Source organism: Mycena indigotica (assembly GCF_014461135.1).
Source record: "Mycena indigotica strain 171206Taipei chromosome Unknown Mind.scaff0005, whole genome shotgun sequence".
In the NCBI taxonomy this organism is placed as follows: Eukaryota; Fungi; Basidiomycota; class Agaricomycetes; order Agaricales; family Mycenaceae; genus Mycena; species Mycena indigotica.
This window is the reverse complement of record NW_023503004.1, coordinates 3,023,721-3,040,090: the sequence shown is the minus strand read 5'-3', so window position 1 is coordinate 3,040,090 and position 16,370 is coordinate 3,023,721. Positions and strand designations below refer to the sequence as shown.

General features: G+C 51.2%; 1 protein-coding gene across 1 annotated transcript; it reads right to left on the bottom strand.

Moving 5' to 3' along the window:
* Nucleotides 1-931: 931 nt before the first annotated feature.
* MIND_00602200 (CxC2 domain-containing protein) lies at nucleotides 932-2,352 on the bottom strand (the record flags this gene model as incomplete). The annotated part of the gene is made up of 4 exons (XM_037362777.1): nucleotides 932-1,773; nucleotides 1,825-2,007; nucleotides 2,052-2,220; nucleotides 2,269-2,352. 4 exons carry the CDS (start codon nucleotides 2,350-2,352, stop codon nucleotides 932-934), a joined length of 1,278 nt encoding a protein of 425 aa, XP_037220698.1.
* Nucleotides 2,353-16,370: the final 14,018 nt, after the last annotated feature.

The following is a 16,370-nucleotide window of genomic DNA, read 5'->3' as shown; positions in this document are numbered from 1 at the left end:
AATTGGTAGTCATAGATAACAACTTTATACTGATACTTTTGGCTGACTCGCAAAAATAGATTTACTACTCTGTGCTCATCATGGCAGATGTGTTGGGCCCAAGCAACAACTCGCAATTTCTTGACCTGCCTATTAAGGCTGCTGTAGGTTACTTGTCTTCCAGCCCAGCCTCTCCGCAGATCAGAGATGCATTGTTGGATTCCTCACGTTCACTAGTTCTGCCATGCTCACCCAGCAATGCGTTTGGAGACTTAGAGTCAGAACCCTCTTTTGTGCCGCACCCGTGGCTGGAGCCTGTTTCAATCAGCCCCGGGAACTGCCAGAAAATCCGATTCCATCATCCCTGTGTGTTGCCACCTGAGGTCTCTGACAACACTCGAACCCCACCCGTTTCCGTGCTTCCTTGCCGCTGATCTCCGAACTCCGCTTTATCCTGCAGCTTTGATATCATCATTACGACTGATTTGGTCCGAATCATACAATTTTAACATTGTTCTCTACATTCCCTCTGCCATAAATGTTCCCTCTAATATTTCCCGCTCCTCCTCTGCTGCCCAATGACGGACAGCAGCTCCCATTGTTTTGTCCCACTCCTCTCGAAAGCGCACTATAAATTCAGTATGCAGGTACACGTTACGCAGCGCATAAGCTCGGATTCCAGCCGCCGTCGTTCTATCAACGTCTGAACGAACTTCGTCGGCTCGTTTTTGCCATTCTGAAGCCTCCCACTTCAATGATCGCATGACCCGCTTCATCTCCTCCTACAACAATTCAACCTCCTCGTTCCAGCGTTCCTTCCATGCACGTGCTTTTGCCCACTCGACACGCATAGCTATGATACCACGTTCAACCGAAAGCAAATGGTCAACAAGCCATAGTTACTCACAGTCATGAAGTTCAACCCGTCGGCCTGCCCGCCTGCTGCCCAAATCTAGGAAATTGGCGCCATCTTGGTTTTCTTCTTTTTTGCAGCAGTCTCCTCTCTCATAGGTCGCGATCCGTCTGCTGTTCGTAAGCTTCTTGCTGCATCACTCTCGATTTCGATACGAGTGTTCAAATGGGTCTTGTCCAATTTTTGAAACTCGGGAGCGTAACGTTTGCCTTTGAGGTGAACGAGAGCCTCGTAGCCTTCAGTATATTTGGCAGCGGCCTTTGTTACACCTTCTTCCATCCGAGCCATTAGAGTGACGGAGCGCGTTCTTGCACGTTGCCCCACCATGTTTTCCCCGCGAAACCAAATCATGTGTTGCTTCGAATGAAGCCTCCCTCGTAAGGCAGCCAGTGCATCTGCACACTGTCCCCAACGCAATTTTGCTTCGGTCTCAATCAAGTCCGCCATGCTGACTTGTCGACACTCTTCTGCGGTTAACTGTGACGGAAGATAAAGCTTTGCGCTTTCCGGTTGCGCGTTCTCCGCGTCCAATTTATACCGTGCTGCGTCGCGAAGACCCTGAACCCCAGGCATGTAAGTTAGTTGAAGTTTTTCGAAGGTGCGCATTTGTTTGATCAGAGATAGACGTAATTCTTGTATCTGGCTCGCTTGATCTGCCGACTTTTTTGCCTTCAGAGCAGTCCGTATACGACGCCTGGGGATAGTGAATAGAGTTTGTGGAATGAAGACTTTGACATACTGGATGGCCTGAAGCTGCATACCCGCTCTGATGAACGCTGTCATGGTCATTTTACCTTTCAGCAAAGGTTTGATTCCGGCTCGTGCATCTTCCACCTCAGCTCGTTTCAACTCTTCACTTATTTCGCGTTCACTAGGCCCGGCTGTCGAGACAGGTCATCAATGCTACAACAGGTATTCAACGTCATGCATACCGAGCTTCCCACCCTGGACTTCAAATGGATTCGTCTGGGTGTTATCCTTATACCAGGCATCCATCATCTTGGCCCATTCACATCGTTTTTTTTTAGGAATGCTGTCGTCCAGCTCCTGGAATTCAATGCCCTGCCTTTGACGCTCTGCTACAGCGACAATCAAACGTCTTGCAAGTGTCTGCCCTTGCAAATAGTGAGCTTAAACTCTCAAAGAAACCTTAACTGACCCATGCTCCTGTTTTTCTCAAAATTAATCAGGTCGATCTTGTCCTCCAGGACATCATCACGGGCACCTTCTCCCATTTCCTTTGTCGACCAACTTGCGGGGATTGAGTAGGTAGGCTCCACAAACGCTCGGTGCTTTCCCCATCTGTCTTTCCAACACCCAACAAGTACCTAAGCGCAAACTGAATTCGACATTTAGGGTCATGAGCTTCAGCATACCAGATCGGCAGTCCGTATTGCAGGCGAATACGGTCCAATTCGGTGAATATCTCTTCGATATCCACGCCCGTTGTCTTCATTCATGCGACGCACTCAGGAAAGTATACTTGCCAGTGACATACAATGTCGTATGCAAGCAAGACCCACAGAACTTCCTCGTCTGACAGAGTTGATAGCACGGTCCAATCCACGTTTCCATAGCTGGCACAATGAGTTAGTATCCAAGTTGTTCCTGGCATTAAGCAACTTGCCGTTCTCCCACGTTGAAGGTCTCCCATCCCTCGACGACGTACGAGGCCGTGCCGTGCACAACCAACTACACCAGAAACTCTCAGGCCAGTGGTCAATTTGGTCTCCTTCTGTAAAAGAGCAGCAAACGCAGCACAAGCCTGGACCTGAAGTATCGCATTAACATGGAATAGATTCGACTAGAGCGCACTGACATCTTTTTCGTCAACGAGCGTTTTAATATGTTCTTTATATGGTCCAGATTGTATGAAGTATCCCAAGCCATCGGTCAACGCCGGATCCATGCGTTCTCCAGCACGAAGCTTGTTCTTCAGGTGGAAATTGGCATGGAATGCCAACATGAGCTTATACAAGTATCTGCACATTCGTTAGTCAAGAATAGTTTGATTAAATAGCTACTCACGCCTTCGACTCCGGAACCTTGTCCCATCCGGAAGGCAAGTTACGAGAAGCATCTGGGCATGCCCAGCAATGCACAGCCAACGCCCCTGGCGGCGTAGTTACGATTCCATTGGCTTCATGCCCGCGACCTCCACACTTCATCATTTTAAGATAGCTGTATTGTCGAGCCATTCGACCGAAAGCAACGCGACGATCTGGGACCTTTTCCAGTCCGGTTGAATCCGTCAACTTCTCCAACGTGCGCACATAGTCTTGGACATTGATGTTTGCAATGGAGCGCAGGAAGCGAAATGTCTCCAAAACGTTGAAGGTTGCACAGGTCGCAGGGTTTGTTGTCGTGGCCGGATACCACGCATTTCGAAGCAATTGTCTGACAGGGTCGAATCCGAACGGATTCACGCAGCCACAGTACTGCACGTCCAAAGTAAAAATGCCATTGACATCGATGACTACCAACAGTCGACGGTTACTAGGGAATGGGCATGGGGCACCGGCATGACCAAGTTGATAACAGCCCGCCAAACCACGAGCTCCATGCTGGATGGGTCCGGCATAAAACAAGGAGGCCTTCGTCCAGAAGTGATCCGTCCATTCCTAAACAAGCTAGGTAAACAAGTAACAAAATCGGTGAAGAAATAAATACCTGCAATTCATGGAGCGGCAATTTCTGATGAGCGGCTTCCACACAGGTCTCACAATGGAGTCTGTCCCCACATTGCTTGCAGCAAAAAAAACGGAGCCCCGTCTCCTCCATATGATTGGCTTGACAATTCACACATTCTTGGCATGCGTTAGGGTTTCCGAGACCGTCTCTTCGTAGCATTTCCTTCAGAAAGAGAGCCGTCAGTGGTTACCACATTGCCATAGGATCGTCCTAAGGGAATGAGCTTCTGTATAAAGTCGTAGTATCAACCGACCGATGCATAATGTTTTCTCTTCAATATCGATTCTTCTTCTAGTTGAATCTCCAACGACGACACAGTATCCACCAGCTCTCTTACGTCCTCCAGTTGTGCATCTGGGAATGGCATTCAGTCAGGGAGTTCAGGTTGAGTTTCAATGACCTCTTGATTAAGGCGAGCCTTTTTTTTTAGGCGATGGATTTGTCTGCTGGCTCAGCACGCCTGTCCATCCAGAGAATAATGAACTTGTAGGTGGTTGAATTCCTCCTCAGCGGCGTCGTCAAAATATGTGTGTCGCACAACGTTGGGGAGTCGAGGCATGCGAAAAGATGGAGGCATCAACTTGATGCGCTGTCCATTTATTTCACGACAATTATTTCTTTTGGTCCATAAGTAATTACAGGCTACTCTGCGTCAACCTTGGCTGGCGAAGTTGGGGAAAGTTCAGGTTGGGTTGATTCCTTGACCTCCTGTGTCGGGCGCTATGTGAAGATAATGGCAGTCATAGAGACTGCCCATCTTATTAAACAAGGCCCATCCCGCAGTCCAATCCACATTTTCATAACTGTCCAAAAATGAGGATCACATTGCTCCCATAAGCCAAGAACTTGCCGCTCTCCAAGTTGAAGATTTCTTGGTGTTTCGTGGATCTTGTGCAGGACATGCGACTGCGGCTGGTAGATTCGCATCGTTTCAAAGTAGTTGGTCGGAAGGGAGCACCTCGCGGCGTCTGAAGTACAGTGTAAACCGTCACGGCTGGTGGATACAGCTCGCAACGTCCGAGAGTTTCGCGAAAGGGCTTTAAAATACTGTGTGTAAACCGTCACGGCTGGTGGATACAGCTCGCCAACAGCTCGCAGTGTCAAGGAACGAACGAACAATCGGAAGCTTCCGAGTCGTCACATCGTCACCTATCGTTACACACATTGTCACCTATCGTCACACCTCATCAGACCTCATCGCACCAAGGTCATGATTCTGACATTTTCTCAGTCTGGATCGTGTTGCGAAGGTACACGCTGAACACTGTTCGTTTCTCATGTCTGACAGTTGGCTGCAAGCACATTCTCACCGTGCTCAAGTTGTGCGAGCGAGCGAGCGACGACGACATTGAACACTCTCTTCCTTGTTGCTGGATACTCTCTTCCTTCCTCTCTTGTTGCTGGCTTAGACGCTAAGACGTCGGGTCGGGCCGTTTCTCAGATCTCAAGACTAGCTCAGACGCTAAGACGTCGGGTAACAACCATTCATGGCGTCATGCGAAATGTCGACGTCCGGAAATTCATTTGTGCGGCTGCTACCTCTCAGCGCGCGCTTGATGAGGAGGAGCGACCAAAAGTAACTTAGCTCCCACCAAACCGGTACTCGACGTTAACCTCTGTTATCAAGACCTCCCCCAAACATTATACCGGTCTTGTGCGAAATAAGCCCGCAATTTTTTTCGTATTCAACGGCGATTGGGCTGTCATTTACTCCATCCCCAGTCAGCGGCAAGCCCCTCCCACTTCCTCGAACAAAATGCTTAACGGCGAGATGGCCAAAACAGCCTGACTTAATATGGACCTACCTCACTTGTTATTTATGCCTCGTTTCCACATCTTGCACAATCCGCTGGACTTTCAGATCGGTGAAACCCCGCAAGAGGAGTTTGTTGTCCCGCATTTTCGTGGTGCGCAGCATGTTCGAGTTAGGGGTATGAAAGGTGACTTGCGTGATCAATGGCTCCGACTCGAGGGTTTTTTGCGAACAACCTTGACTTGGTTAGATCAAAATGTTATGAAAGCGCCAACGGCTCCGACGGAACTCAAATCTAACGTTTGTCCATGGCACTCTCTACCATCAACATTCGGGTATACACAACTCTTTGACCTTGAATCCCTACAAGATCTACGCAAAGCTGTCTTGCAATCTCTCCATGCTTTTTGCCCGCTGCTTGGGGCTATCACATTATTGACTCTAGTTCTCAATGACATTAAAATGCCAGGATGGCGTGAACGCTATATCAAGGAGAGTCAAGTGGATGCGGCACTGTGGGACGAACTAGAAGAAGTCGTTTTTCAGATTGCCGCGGGACCCATTGGAGGTATCTTGGACTTTTCAAGCCCAGCAGCAATCAAGAAAGCTCGGTCTCTGGATTGGCTATTCTCCATGATATTGAAGAATGACTAGGGTAGAGCACGGGTCAGGGTCGACCCGCAGGGTTTCAGGGTAGGGTCTGTCAGGGTCAGGGTCAGGGTATGACAATTTCTAAACCCGGCCAAACCCGGACCCTTTCAGGGTCAACCCGGAGGGTCCAATGAGCTGTTGTGATTTAACAATTCCCTATCTAAACTTGATTTTTGTGAGTTTTTAAGAGACAAAACTCATGTGACATGTGACATATGAGTGCACTGTATTAAATATGCTTGACATATTGAGGAATAGGCTCGATATGCTATATCTGAGCCAATATCATACAGAAAAATGTATCTTATGTTGAAATTATTGTCCCAAATACATCTTCTACTTCTATGTCTCCAACCCGTGGGTCAACCCGGACCCGGTTGGACCCGTACCCGGAAGGGTCAGGGTTAGTCAGGGTCAGGGTCAGGGTCGGCCTTCTGAGACCCGGACCCGGACCCGTGCTCAACCCTAAGAATGACATTCGTGTACCCTTGTATTTCTTCTTGAATAGCACCGATCCCACGTTGTTCAATGCTCTTCCCTCCATGCGATGTTACCACCTTTCTGTCCAATCAGAGCACATACAGAAAGTTCGCAATCTTAGTGGCCAAGATGCAATCATGGAATGGACATTCATCGACAACGCTAGGCGCCGATTTGGAGTATTCCGCAATGCTGATTTCTATGCAACGTGCGCTCAAGCTGAGGAACTGCCAAAGAAGCCGCCGCGCCGGGAAATGCCGCCGGTTGATCCGAATAGCGGCCAAAGATTTGGCGAGAGTTATCAAGATTTTTTCCTGCGGCGCACCAGACACAACGCGGCGATCAATTCCGCAGAGGAGAAGGCACAGCTTAAAAAACGACAAGAGCATGTCATGAAGATGCAAGGACTGGGTCCGAGTTCGAAGAACACACAGGTTTTCATGTGGAATGCTTATGACGGCTTTTTGATACGCAGACCGATAACACATTCATTTGCTGTCAATGTGTGGAAAGATTATGAGCCCTATCAACGTGTCTATGATGTGGGCTCGAATCAATGGGACCTCTGTCCTGGAATCAGGACTTGGGAAGAGAGCACAGCTTTGACGACAATCGCAGATGATCCGGCACCGAGGACGAGAACCAGTCAGAACTCTGCTCCGGGCCAAGCAAAAACTCTCGAATCGGACTCCACTATCAGCGACTCGGACTCCACCATTGGCGACTCGGACTCAAAGGGTCAAAGTTCTGATGATCAGTCCGATGACTCCGAGTCTAATTCGGGCCAGCTGGAAATTCCAAACTCTCAATCCCATCCGGTGACTTTCGACAGCGAGTCTGTAGCGAATGGTGTTGGGGATGATGTTCAGCTGGAGCCTGACGACATCGAGTCTCAAGTGAGCGACTTCGAGTCGAACACGGTTGGGATAGCCAGTGTCAGTGATGTTGCCGACGACTCGGATGCCAGTGGTTGACCTGCCTTCCCAAATCTTCCCGTAAATCTTCCGGATAACATGTCGTTGTTGCTGAACGATGGAGGTGGAGCCTCCGCCAATGTCGTCGCTTTCTACGAGTCTGAAAGAATGGACTTTGAGACAACGCAACTGGAGTCTCACTAGGGGCAAATTGTCTTTTTCCACCCTAGAAAAAGTTGAGAAAAATCGATATTTTCTGGTTATTTTCCCATCTTTTTCCAGCCTGGAAAAAGTTAAGAAAAAAACTTATTTACTGGCTATTTTCTCATCTTTTTCCATACTGGAAAATAACTTATTTTCTCATTATTTTCTCATTATTTTCCCAACTTTTTCAAGCCTGGAAAAAAAGTTTTTTTCCAGTGTGGAAAAAAGTTGAGAAAAAGTTGAAGAAGCATTACCAAATTAGGTATAGTTAGGATTCTTAGGATTTCTAGGATTGTTCTGACATAAACTTCTTGTCTTTAAAAGGCTTTACTTGAATGTTGGAAGATGTTTTTCTTAGCCATTTCCTTGAGACTACAGCACAGGGAAGAGGATGTAGATGGTCCTAAAAGAGCAGGTTGTGTAAGCAGTGACTAATATTGATTGTTATCCCGATATTACGTAGAGGCCGGGGAGGACGACCTCTACATAATAATACCCCAAGTATCATACATACTTATATACATGTTTCCCTTTATACTACATAAATACAAATTTCCGTGGTGGGGGAAGAAGATAAATAACGGAAGCCATGGTTTGAGCTGGGAAAGGCTTTGAGGCGCGAACAAAAAAAAAGCGGCGGCGATGGTGTTTCGTGGACCGCACATCAGCACTGCGAAGAGTGAAGACCTCAACAAGGACTCTTTTTCCAGCCAGTGCCAAAGGCTGTGTTATAGAATGGGGGGGAGGAGGGCATCAGCAACGTTGAGAATGCGGCGAGCGAATCGTTCGGAGACAGCGACGGGCAACGAGAAAGCGTGGAAGCTGTTTATTAGATAAATAGAGCATTACATGGACTAATTGCGCTAAACACCGCTGGTCTTTTGAGCATGGGTATGGTCGTCCAAGCCAAAATGAGCAAGGTCTACCCCCCCCCCCCCCCCCCCCCCCCCCCCCCCCCCCCCGGGGGGGGGGGGGGGGGGGGGGGGGGGGGGGGGGGGGGGGGGGGGGGGGGGGGGGGGGGGGGGGGGGGGGGGGGGGGGGGGGGGGGGGGGGGGGGGGGGGGGGGGGGGGCCGCGCCCCCCCCCAACCCCCCCCCCAAACCCCCCCCCCCCCCCCCCCCCCCCCCCCCCCCCCCCCCCCCCCCCCCCCCCCCCCCCCCCCCCCCCCCCCCCGGGGGGGGGGGGGGGGGGGGGGGGGGGGGGGGCCCCCCCCCCCCCCCCCCCCCCCCCCCCCGCCCCCCCCCGGGCGGGGCGCCCCCCCCCCCCCCCCCCCCCCCCCCCCGGGGGGGGGGGGGGGGGGGGGGGGGGGGGGGGGGGGGGGCCCCGGGGGGGGGGGGCCCCCCCGGGGGGGGGGCCCACTTTCAACTCACCTGAAAAAAAAAAAAAAAAAAAAACCACACCCCCCCCCCCCCCCCCCCCCCCCCCCCCCCTTAAGTGCCGTGCAAGAACCGAAAGGAAGTAACGGAAAGTCCGAAGGGGAACCGAGTGGCTATCACAACACTATATCGGAGTGAGCGACTACACGTCTTGCAGGCCGAAAGCAAGTCTGAACAAATACGTGAACTCCCGCGGATACGTTCGGAGAAGCCGAAGGCGATAAGGCTTAGAACGCGGGGAGGAGTCGGACGAGAGCGGAGAGCGAGGCAAGAAAGCGTTAATAACGAAACTGAAGTACAGGATCGTAGAGTATGAGTATTTATACTAAGTGGTAAGCATAAGGCATATGACCTGCAGGGAGATCCGATGTGGTCCGGCAGGATCTCCCTGCGGGTTAAGTACAAAGGCATAGTAAGTAAGGGGAACGAGAAGACATACACGAGGCAAAGGAAACAAGGAGAACGCCTAAAGGATATAAGTAAACAAACGCAAGTCCAAATGGGTAAAGATCCGAGTTGATGGTCGGAGGGTCCGACCAGGTCCGAGAGAGTCTGCGTGCAGATTAACTGTTTGAAGGGAAACGCTCAGATACCTTCATCGCGTAAAAACCCTGTTGCGCTCCAAGGATAACCCTCGGAGCGTCCGAAGATGCACGGGATATAACAGTACTCCCCGTTAAGACTCTCGCCCCAGAGTCATAGAACCATCTAGAACAAAACGTGACCTGCCGGTGATTGCCGAAATTTTCACCATATAAGGCGGCGGAGAAACCGACCATTGCCATCAATTTTCCCCATGTCGTCCGCAGCACCAAACCGTCAGCCGCCCAACAAAAACAACCAAGGGCCGAGCAAAAAGGCCGCCCCAAAGAAGAAGTCCCGCAAGGGCAAGGAGCCGGCTAGAGAGGAGGCACCCAGCGATCGGACGGGCCGAACGAGGCCGAGCTGCCACCAGTCGGTGCGTGGCGGATCGTCCGAAGTGAGCCGTACTAACCCAACTCAACAGAGTGTAAACGCTGCAGTCGTCGACCAACGGCGGACAGAGAGCAGGAGCCATGCGTCGCTGGACCGGGGCCGGCGTGCACGCGGTGTCGCCGACAGAAGCAGAAATGCGACCTGCGCGACGCACAGGAGGCCCGCCGGAGGCTCCTTGAGCAGAGGTTCGCGTCTGGCGGCGGTTCGAGTTCGGAGTTAGCGCGGCTGCGCCGAAGGGTGCAGGATTTGGAGGACGAGTTGGGGGTTTATGGAGAGGGGGTGAAAAGTATGACGTTGGAGTTGAACGCGACGCAGAAGTCGCTTGCAGGCAACCAGGCGATGGTGCGTTATCGGATTCAGCGGAGAGTCCGAGTACTCACCCCCTTTTCTAGCGTGATAACGAGGACGACATCGACAACCTCTTGTCGTACGCCCATGGCAACCAAAACGCCATCTTGTTGTTGGCGCGCCACCATCACGACGACAACGTCGAGAACTCTGCCTACGAGTTCCCCGACTTCGACGTGGCCCTCCCGGACCGAGATCGCGGGGCGCTTCGGCAAAGCTCGGCGGAGCCCGAGCACCAGTCGCAGGAGGCGTACGAGGCGCGGAGGTCCCGAGCGCGGGCTCGGCTTCCCCGCAACCAGGCCGACCTGCGCGATCGGTTGAACATTACCGATCGCGACTACGACGCGAACTGGCGGGAGAAGTTGGCAAAGGCCAGAAGGGGATGGAGCACAAGCGTCACAAGCAGAGAAGGCTTGATGACGAGAAGGACGCAAAGCGCAAGGAGAAGCCGGCGGCCCCGAACCCGAGGCCGAACAGCCTCCAAAGAAGAAGCCAAGAAGTCGAAGAAGCGCTCGGAGAAGGACGGAGGGGCCGACAAAGGCGAAGGGTCATCGAAGGGGGCCAAGAAAGGGCCAGTAAATAGTATAGCCCAAATGTAAATAAAAAACCGCAAGAAACCAAGTGCCGAAAAGACCAGAGTGACCAAGAGTAGGAAGTCGGAGTAAGACGGAGAGTCCGAAGGGCATTAGTAGTCAGGCCCAGGTTTCTGAGGATACTTCTTGTGAAAACTCTCGATCAGGTCAGGAGCATCCGCAATGTCGTCAGCGCCAACCCAGGAGTATTGCTCGTCAGTGTTTTCGAAACCAAGCCATTCGACATAGTAGCGGAGTCTAACTCGGCATCTCCGATCGATCTTAGAATCGACAATCTCTTTAACTTCCCATTGTTCTTCACCATCTACCTCGACCGCGGCCGGGGGCTCCGGTTCGCGATCAGGGAAGGGGTTAGGAATGGAAGTTTCGAGCTGAGATACGTGAAAGACTGGGTGAATGGCTCGCATATTTTTTGGAAGACGTAGCGTATATGAAGCAGAACTGGGTTTCGCAATGATTTCGTAGGGGCCAAGGAATTGTTCAGAGAACTTCGGAGTTGGTCGGGTCGTCCGAATGTACTTCGCCAGGACATAGACTGAGTCGCCAACTGCCAGGTCAGGTTGGGGAATCCGCTTTCGGTCAGCAGTCTCCTTATACCTTTCCTGAGCAGAAGTAATTTGTTCGCGTAGGAACTCGTGAAGCGATTGAAGTTCGACAGTGTAGTCTCTAGCGGGAATGTTCGGAACGTCCAAGTCAGCATTGACCGTAAGAGTTGGATTATAACCCTTGTTAGCGAAGAAAGGTGAGATGCCCGTAGACGCGTTAGGAGCGTTATTATAAGCAAACTCAGCTAAGGGTAAGAGTTGGTCCCAATCGTCTTGCTGGTACGAAGTGTACATGCGAATGTACTGCTCGAGGGTTTGGTTAGCACGTTCGGTTTGTCCGTCAGCCTCCGGGTGGTAGCCAGACGTGTAGTGCATCTCCATGTTCAAGAGCATAGCAAGAGATCGAAAGAATGCTGAGACGAATTCTCTACCTCGGTCCGAAGTGACGTGTTCGGGGATACCGTGTTTCGAAAAGACATGGATAAGGAAAAGCCGTGCCAGCTCCGGGGAGTCGATGTGTTTATCGCAGGGAATGAAGATCGCTTGCTTAGATGCGCGGTCAACAATAACCAGGATAGTATCGTACTCGCCAGATTTGGGTAAGCCTTCAATGAAGTCCATGGAAATAGAATGCCAAGGGCGAAGAGGGACAGGTAACGGCTTGAGTAAACCGTATGGCTTGTGTCGAGGCTTCTTGTTGCGCTTGCAAAGAACGCAAGACTGAACATAGACTCGGACAAACGTTCGGAGCTCCGGCCAAGTATAGTCGCGCCGAACTAGTTCCAAAGTACGATTCTGACCGAAATGACCAGCCAGAATATGATCATGACGATATTGAAGTACACGTACTCGGAGTTCTTCGGACGTCCCGTTGGTTAAGGGAACGTAAATGCGACCATCAAGGCGTAAAAGCCCAGATTCGTCAAGAGTCCAGCGGTTAGAAGAGCCAGATTCAGCAGCGGTAATGCCGATGACAGCAGCCGGATCGTCACGGAGGTGCTCTCGAATGTCTTTGTGGAGTTTTTCGAGGTCCATGACAACAGTTGCGCGAAGACAAACGTCCTCGAGCAGGGTAGCCCGTAATGATGCCGATAGTTGGTCAGAAGAAAAGATAGGACGCAAATTTTGGGGGTTAACTTGCCGGTACGTTTTTTCCCCCTCTTTAGGGTAGACGTCCCATTGTCTAGTTAAAGCATCGGGCTTTCCGCCCAGGCGGCCCGGACGGAAGCGGATTGTCAAGTTGAAATGACAAAGGTATTCGGACCAGCGAACTTGACGACGCGTGAGTATCTTCATAGAAGAGAAATACTCGAGGTTCTTGTGGTCAGTGACCACGTCGATAGGAGTCTCCGAGCCTTCAAGGTAGTGGCGCCACACTGAAAAAGCATCGAAAATAGCGAGGAGCTCCTTATCGTGAACGCGTAGTTCAATTCGGAGGGTCCGAGGGTGCGACTTCGGAAAGCCACAGGGTGGATGTCGCCATCGTCGCCGTCAATCGAAAGAATAGACGCGATAGCATAGTCGGAGGCATCGGTCTCAACCGTGATTTGCCGACCGGGAACCCAATGGTGAAGAATGGGTGCATGAGAAAAAGCAGCCTTTAAATGATCAAAGGCCTTTTGACAATCAGAAGACCAAACCCATTTGACGTTAGTACGCGTTAGACGGGTAAGAGGGACAGTAATGTCCGAATAGCCGTCTATGAACCTCCGATAGAAGTTACAAAAGCCAAGGAAGGACTGAACGTCCTTGACTTTACGCGGGGTAGGCCAATCAACGACGGCGGCGACCTTTTCGGGAGCCATACGGAAACCGTCGGGGGAGAGGATGTACCCCAAGTACTCTGTCGTAGTGACGCTAAATTCGCATTTGGGAAGCTTGCAGTAAAGGTTGGCAGCGCGGAGTCGCTTTAGGACTTCCCGAACGTGGGCCGTATGTTGTTTCGGATCGTCCGAATAAATCAGAATGTCATCCAAATAAACAATAACGCACACGTCCAGCAAATCTGCGAACAGACTGTTGACGAGCGTTGCCAGGCTGCAGGGGCGTTGGTCAAGCCTTCAGGTACAACTCGCCATTCGTAAGAGCCGTAGCGAGAGCGAAAGGCCGTTTTCCATTCATCGCCCTCAGCGATGCGAAGTAGGTGGTAAGCGTGCCGCAAGCCAAGTTTGGTGTAGATTCGGGCCCGTCCCGGAGCGTCCAAAAGGTCAGCGATAAGAGGAAGTGGATAACGGTCCTTTTTCGTGATCTTGTTCAAACCACGATAGTCAACGCATAAGCGAAGCGAACCGTCCTTCTTTTTCGCGAAAAGTATGGGAGCTCCGTGAGTCGATTTAGAAGGGTAAATGAAGCCAGACTTAAGGTTTTTGTCCAGGAAATCCCGAAGGGCCGCGAGCTCCTTTTCAGAGAGCGAGTAGATATGGCCAATTGGAGGGACTTCACCCTGTTCGGTTTCGATGTGCAAATCGTACTCCCGATGAGGCACCCCCCCCTTCTTTGCCCCCCCCCCCCCCCCCCCCCCCCAAAAAAAAAAAAACACCCCCCCCCCCCCCCCCCCCAAAAAAAAAAATAAAAAAAAAAAACAAAAAAAAAAAAAATATTATAACTATAATTTTTTTTTATTTTTTTTTTTTTCCCCCCTTTTTTTTTCTTTATTTTTTTAATATTTTTTAAAAAATTCAATCACCCAACACACCAAAAAAAAAAAAAAAAAAAAAAAAAAAAAAAATTATTCCAAAAAAAAAAAAAAAAAAAAAAAAAAATAAAACCCCCCCCCCCCCCCCCCCCAAAAAAAACAAAAAAAAAAAAAATAATTTATTATAAAAAAAAAATTTTTTTTTTTTTTTTTTTTCCCCCCCCCCCCCCTTTCCCCCCCCCCCCCCCCTGGTAAGTTGAAGGCTTCTGACTCAGAGAAAACGTCAGCAAACTCCCGGTATTCATTCGGAAGAGCCGAGAGGTCTTCATCAACAGACCCGGCTCGCGCCCGTGCTTCCTCCGAGGGTTGCATTCGGAGGACGTACTGAACTGTACCTTTCTGAGCGAGAACAGCAGAGAAAGCACTAGCGGAGACCAGAGAGACAAGCGGTGCGGAGATGGGGGTTTCTGATGTCGAGGGAAGGGAATAAGGAATAGGATCCGAAGAAGGTGTTAAAGTTGGGTCGTGAGCCCGAGGAAGGTTGGCAGGGTGCGAGCTAGGGACAGTTCGGGGCAGATGCGGAACTTCCGAATCAGAAGGAGCCAGAGGCTCATGTGTCGACACAGAATCTTCAATAACTGTAGTCCGGAAAGAGATACTAGCCATCGACCAGTCAATCAACGATTGAAGCGGTGAAGCCAGTTGTATCCGAGTACCAAATCACTGGGAGAATCAAGACGGGTGACAAAGAAGTCCAGGAGGTGCACTTCGCCAGAAGGAAACCGAATAGGCAATCGGACTTGCCGATCGATTAGAGAGAAAGAGCCGTCGAGGTATCGGAGTCGAATCGGAGCGATCGAATACGAGGAAATATGATGCGTTTCACAAGTAGACGAAGATATAAAACAATGAGAAGAGCCCGAGTCGACAAGAGTACGCAACAGGATGTTGAAACCCGAGGCTACCTTCGCTAAGTCCGATACTACCGTGGTTGAATACGGCTGGGAGAGTCCGAGAGAGAGAGGAGAAACTAGAGAGACGAGTAGATCAAGGAAAAGGGCATTAGGGGAAAGAGCGGACGCGTTGAGGACAACCTCGGAAATCGCACCTGAGTCAACGCAGCTCTGGGCGTGCGAGGAGGTATCGCCAGAGCTGCTAACTATTTTTTGACTCGTTAGCGTTGGAGGTGTTTGCGGATTTACCGGAGGTCTCCGCGGTCGACGCTTTCCCAGAAGCCGTCTTGTTGGCCGGAATATGGGGACATTTGTCCCGCATATGGCCGTCTTCGCCGCAGTACAGGCACAACTTGTTCTTTTTGCGCCTATCCTTTTCGGCTTGACTTAGCTTCCCGTCTTTGTCGAGCACATTGGCGTAGGGTTTGGAGGTATTCGGAGAACCCGAACCCTTTCCGTTGTTGTTACCCCTGTTGCCGTTGTTGTTGTTGCCCGAGTTGTTAGACGACGAGGAAGAACCAGAATTTCCCGAAGAGGACCGATGATTGTCCTTCTTCTTCCCACCACCCTTCTGGTTAGAATTCGAACTCTGAGCAGAGCTCGAAGAGTCGGAGCGTCCGGCATTAGCAGACGTCATGCCTTCGCGTTTCTTCTCGGCTACGCGTTGCCAGTAACGGTGATCAGCTTTCTTAGCTGCCGCGCTGACGCCGAGGAGAGTAGTGTCGTATTCCATATTAAGGAGTGCATCCTTAACCCGTGGAGCCAAACCTTCGTAAAACTGAGAACGAAGGGCGACTAGACCCCAGCCAGCAAGCGAAGCAAGACGATGAAACTCGACCAAGTATTTCGAGATGTGGTCGCCGGAGGACATACGGAGATGCCGAAGGGCAGTCTCGGCGTCACCGACGGGGTCCACAGGGCCGAAGTGGTCTTGCAGCTCTTGAACAAAAGCTGGAAAGTTGTTATGCCAGGCTGGCAAGAAGTTGGGGTCGGCGTCGTAGATGGCCAGCTCGAACCAAGCAAGTGCTGATCCCTTCAAGTACGAGAGGACGTAGATGATGCGAGATTCATCATCGGGGAAGGCGTCAGGGCGTTCAGCAAAATGCAGGTAAACAATAGCCAAGAAGGGTCTTAGCTTTGAGGATTCAGAGCCATCGAACGGGTCGGGGTTCCGAAGGTTGGATCGGGATTGCCGCTGAGTAGTTGGACGTTGCTGGCCATTGCGAATGCCAGTCAAAACGTCAATCAGGGCGGCCATACCGTTACGGAACCACTGGCGATCTTCGCTCAGATTTGAAGACGCAGAAGACTCAGGTCTTCGACCTCCACCACCTCCACCAGGACCGCCGGGGCCTCCGGGG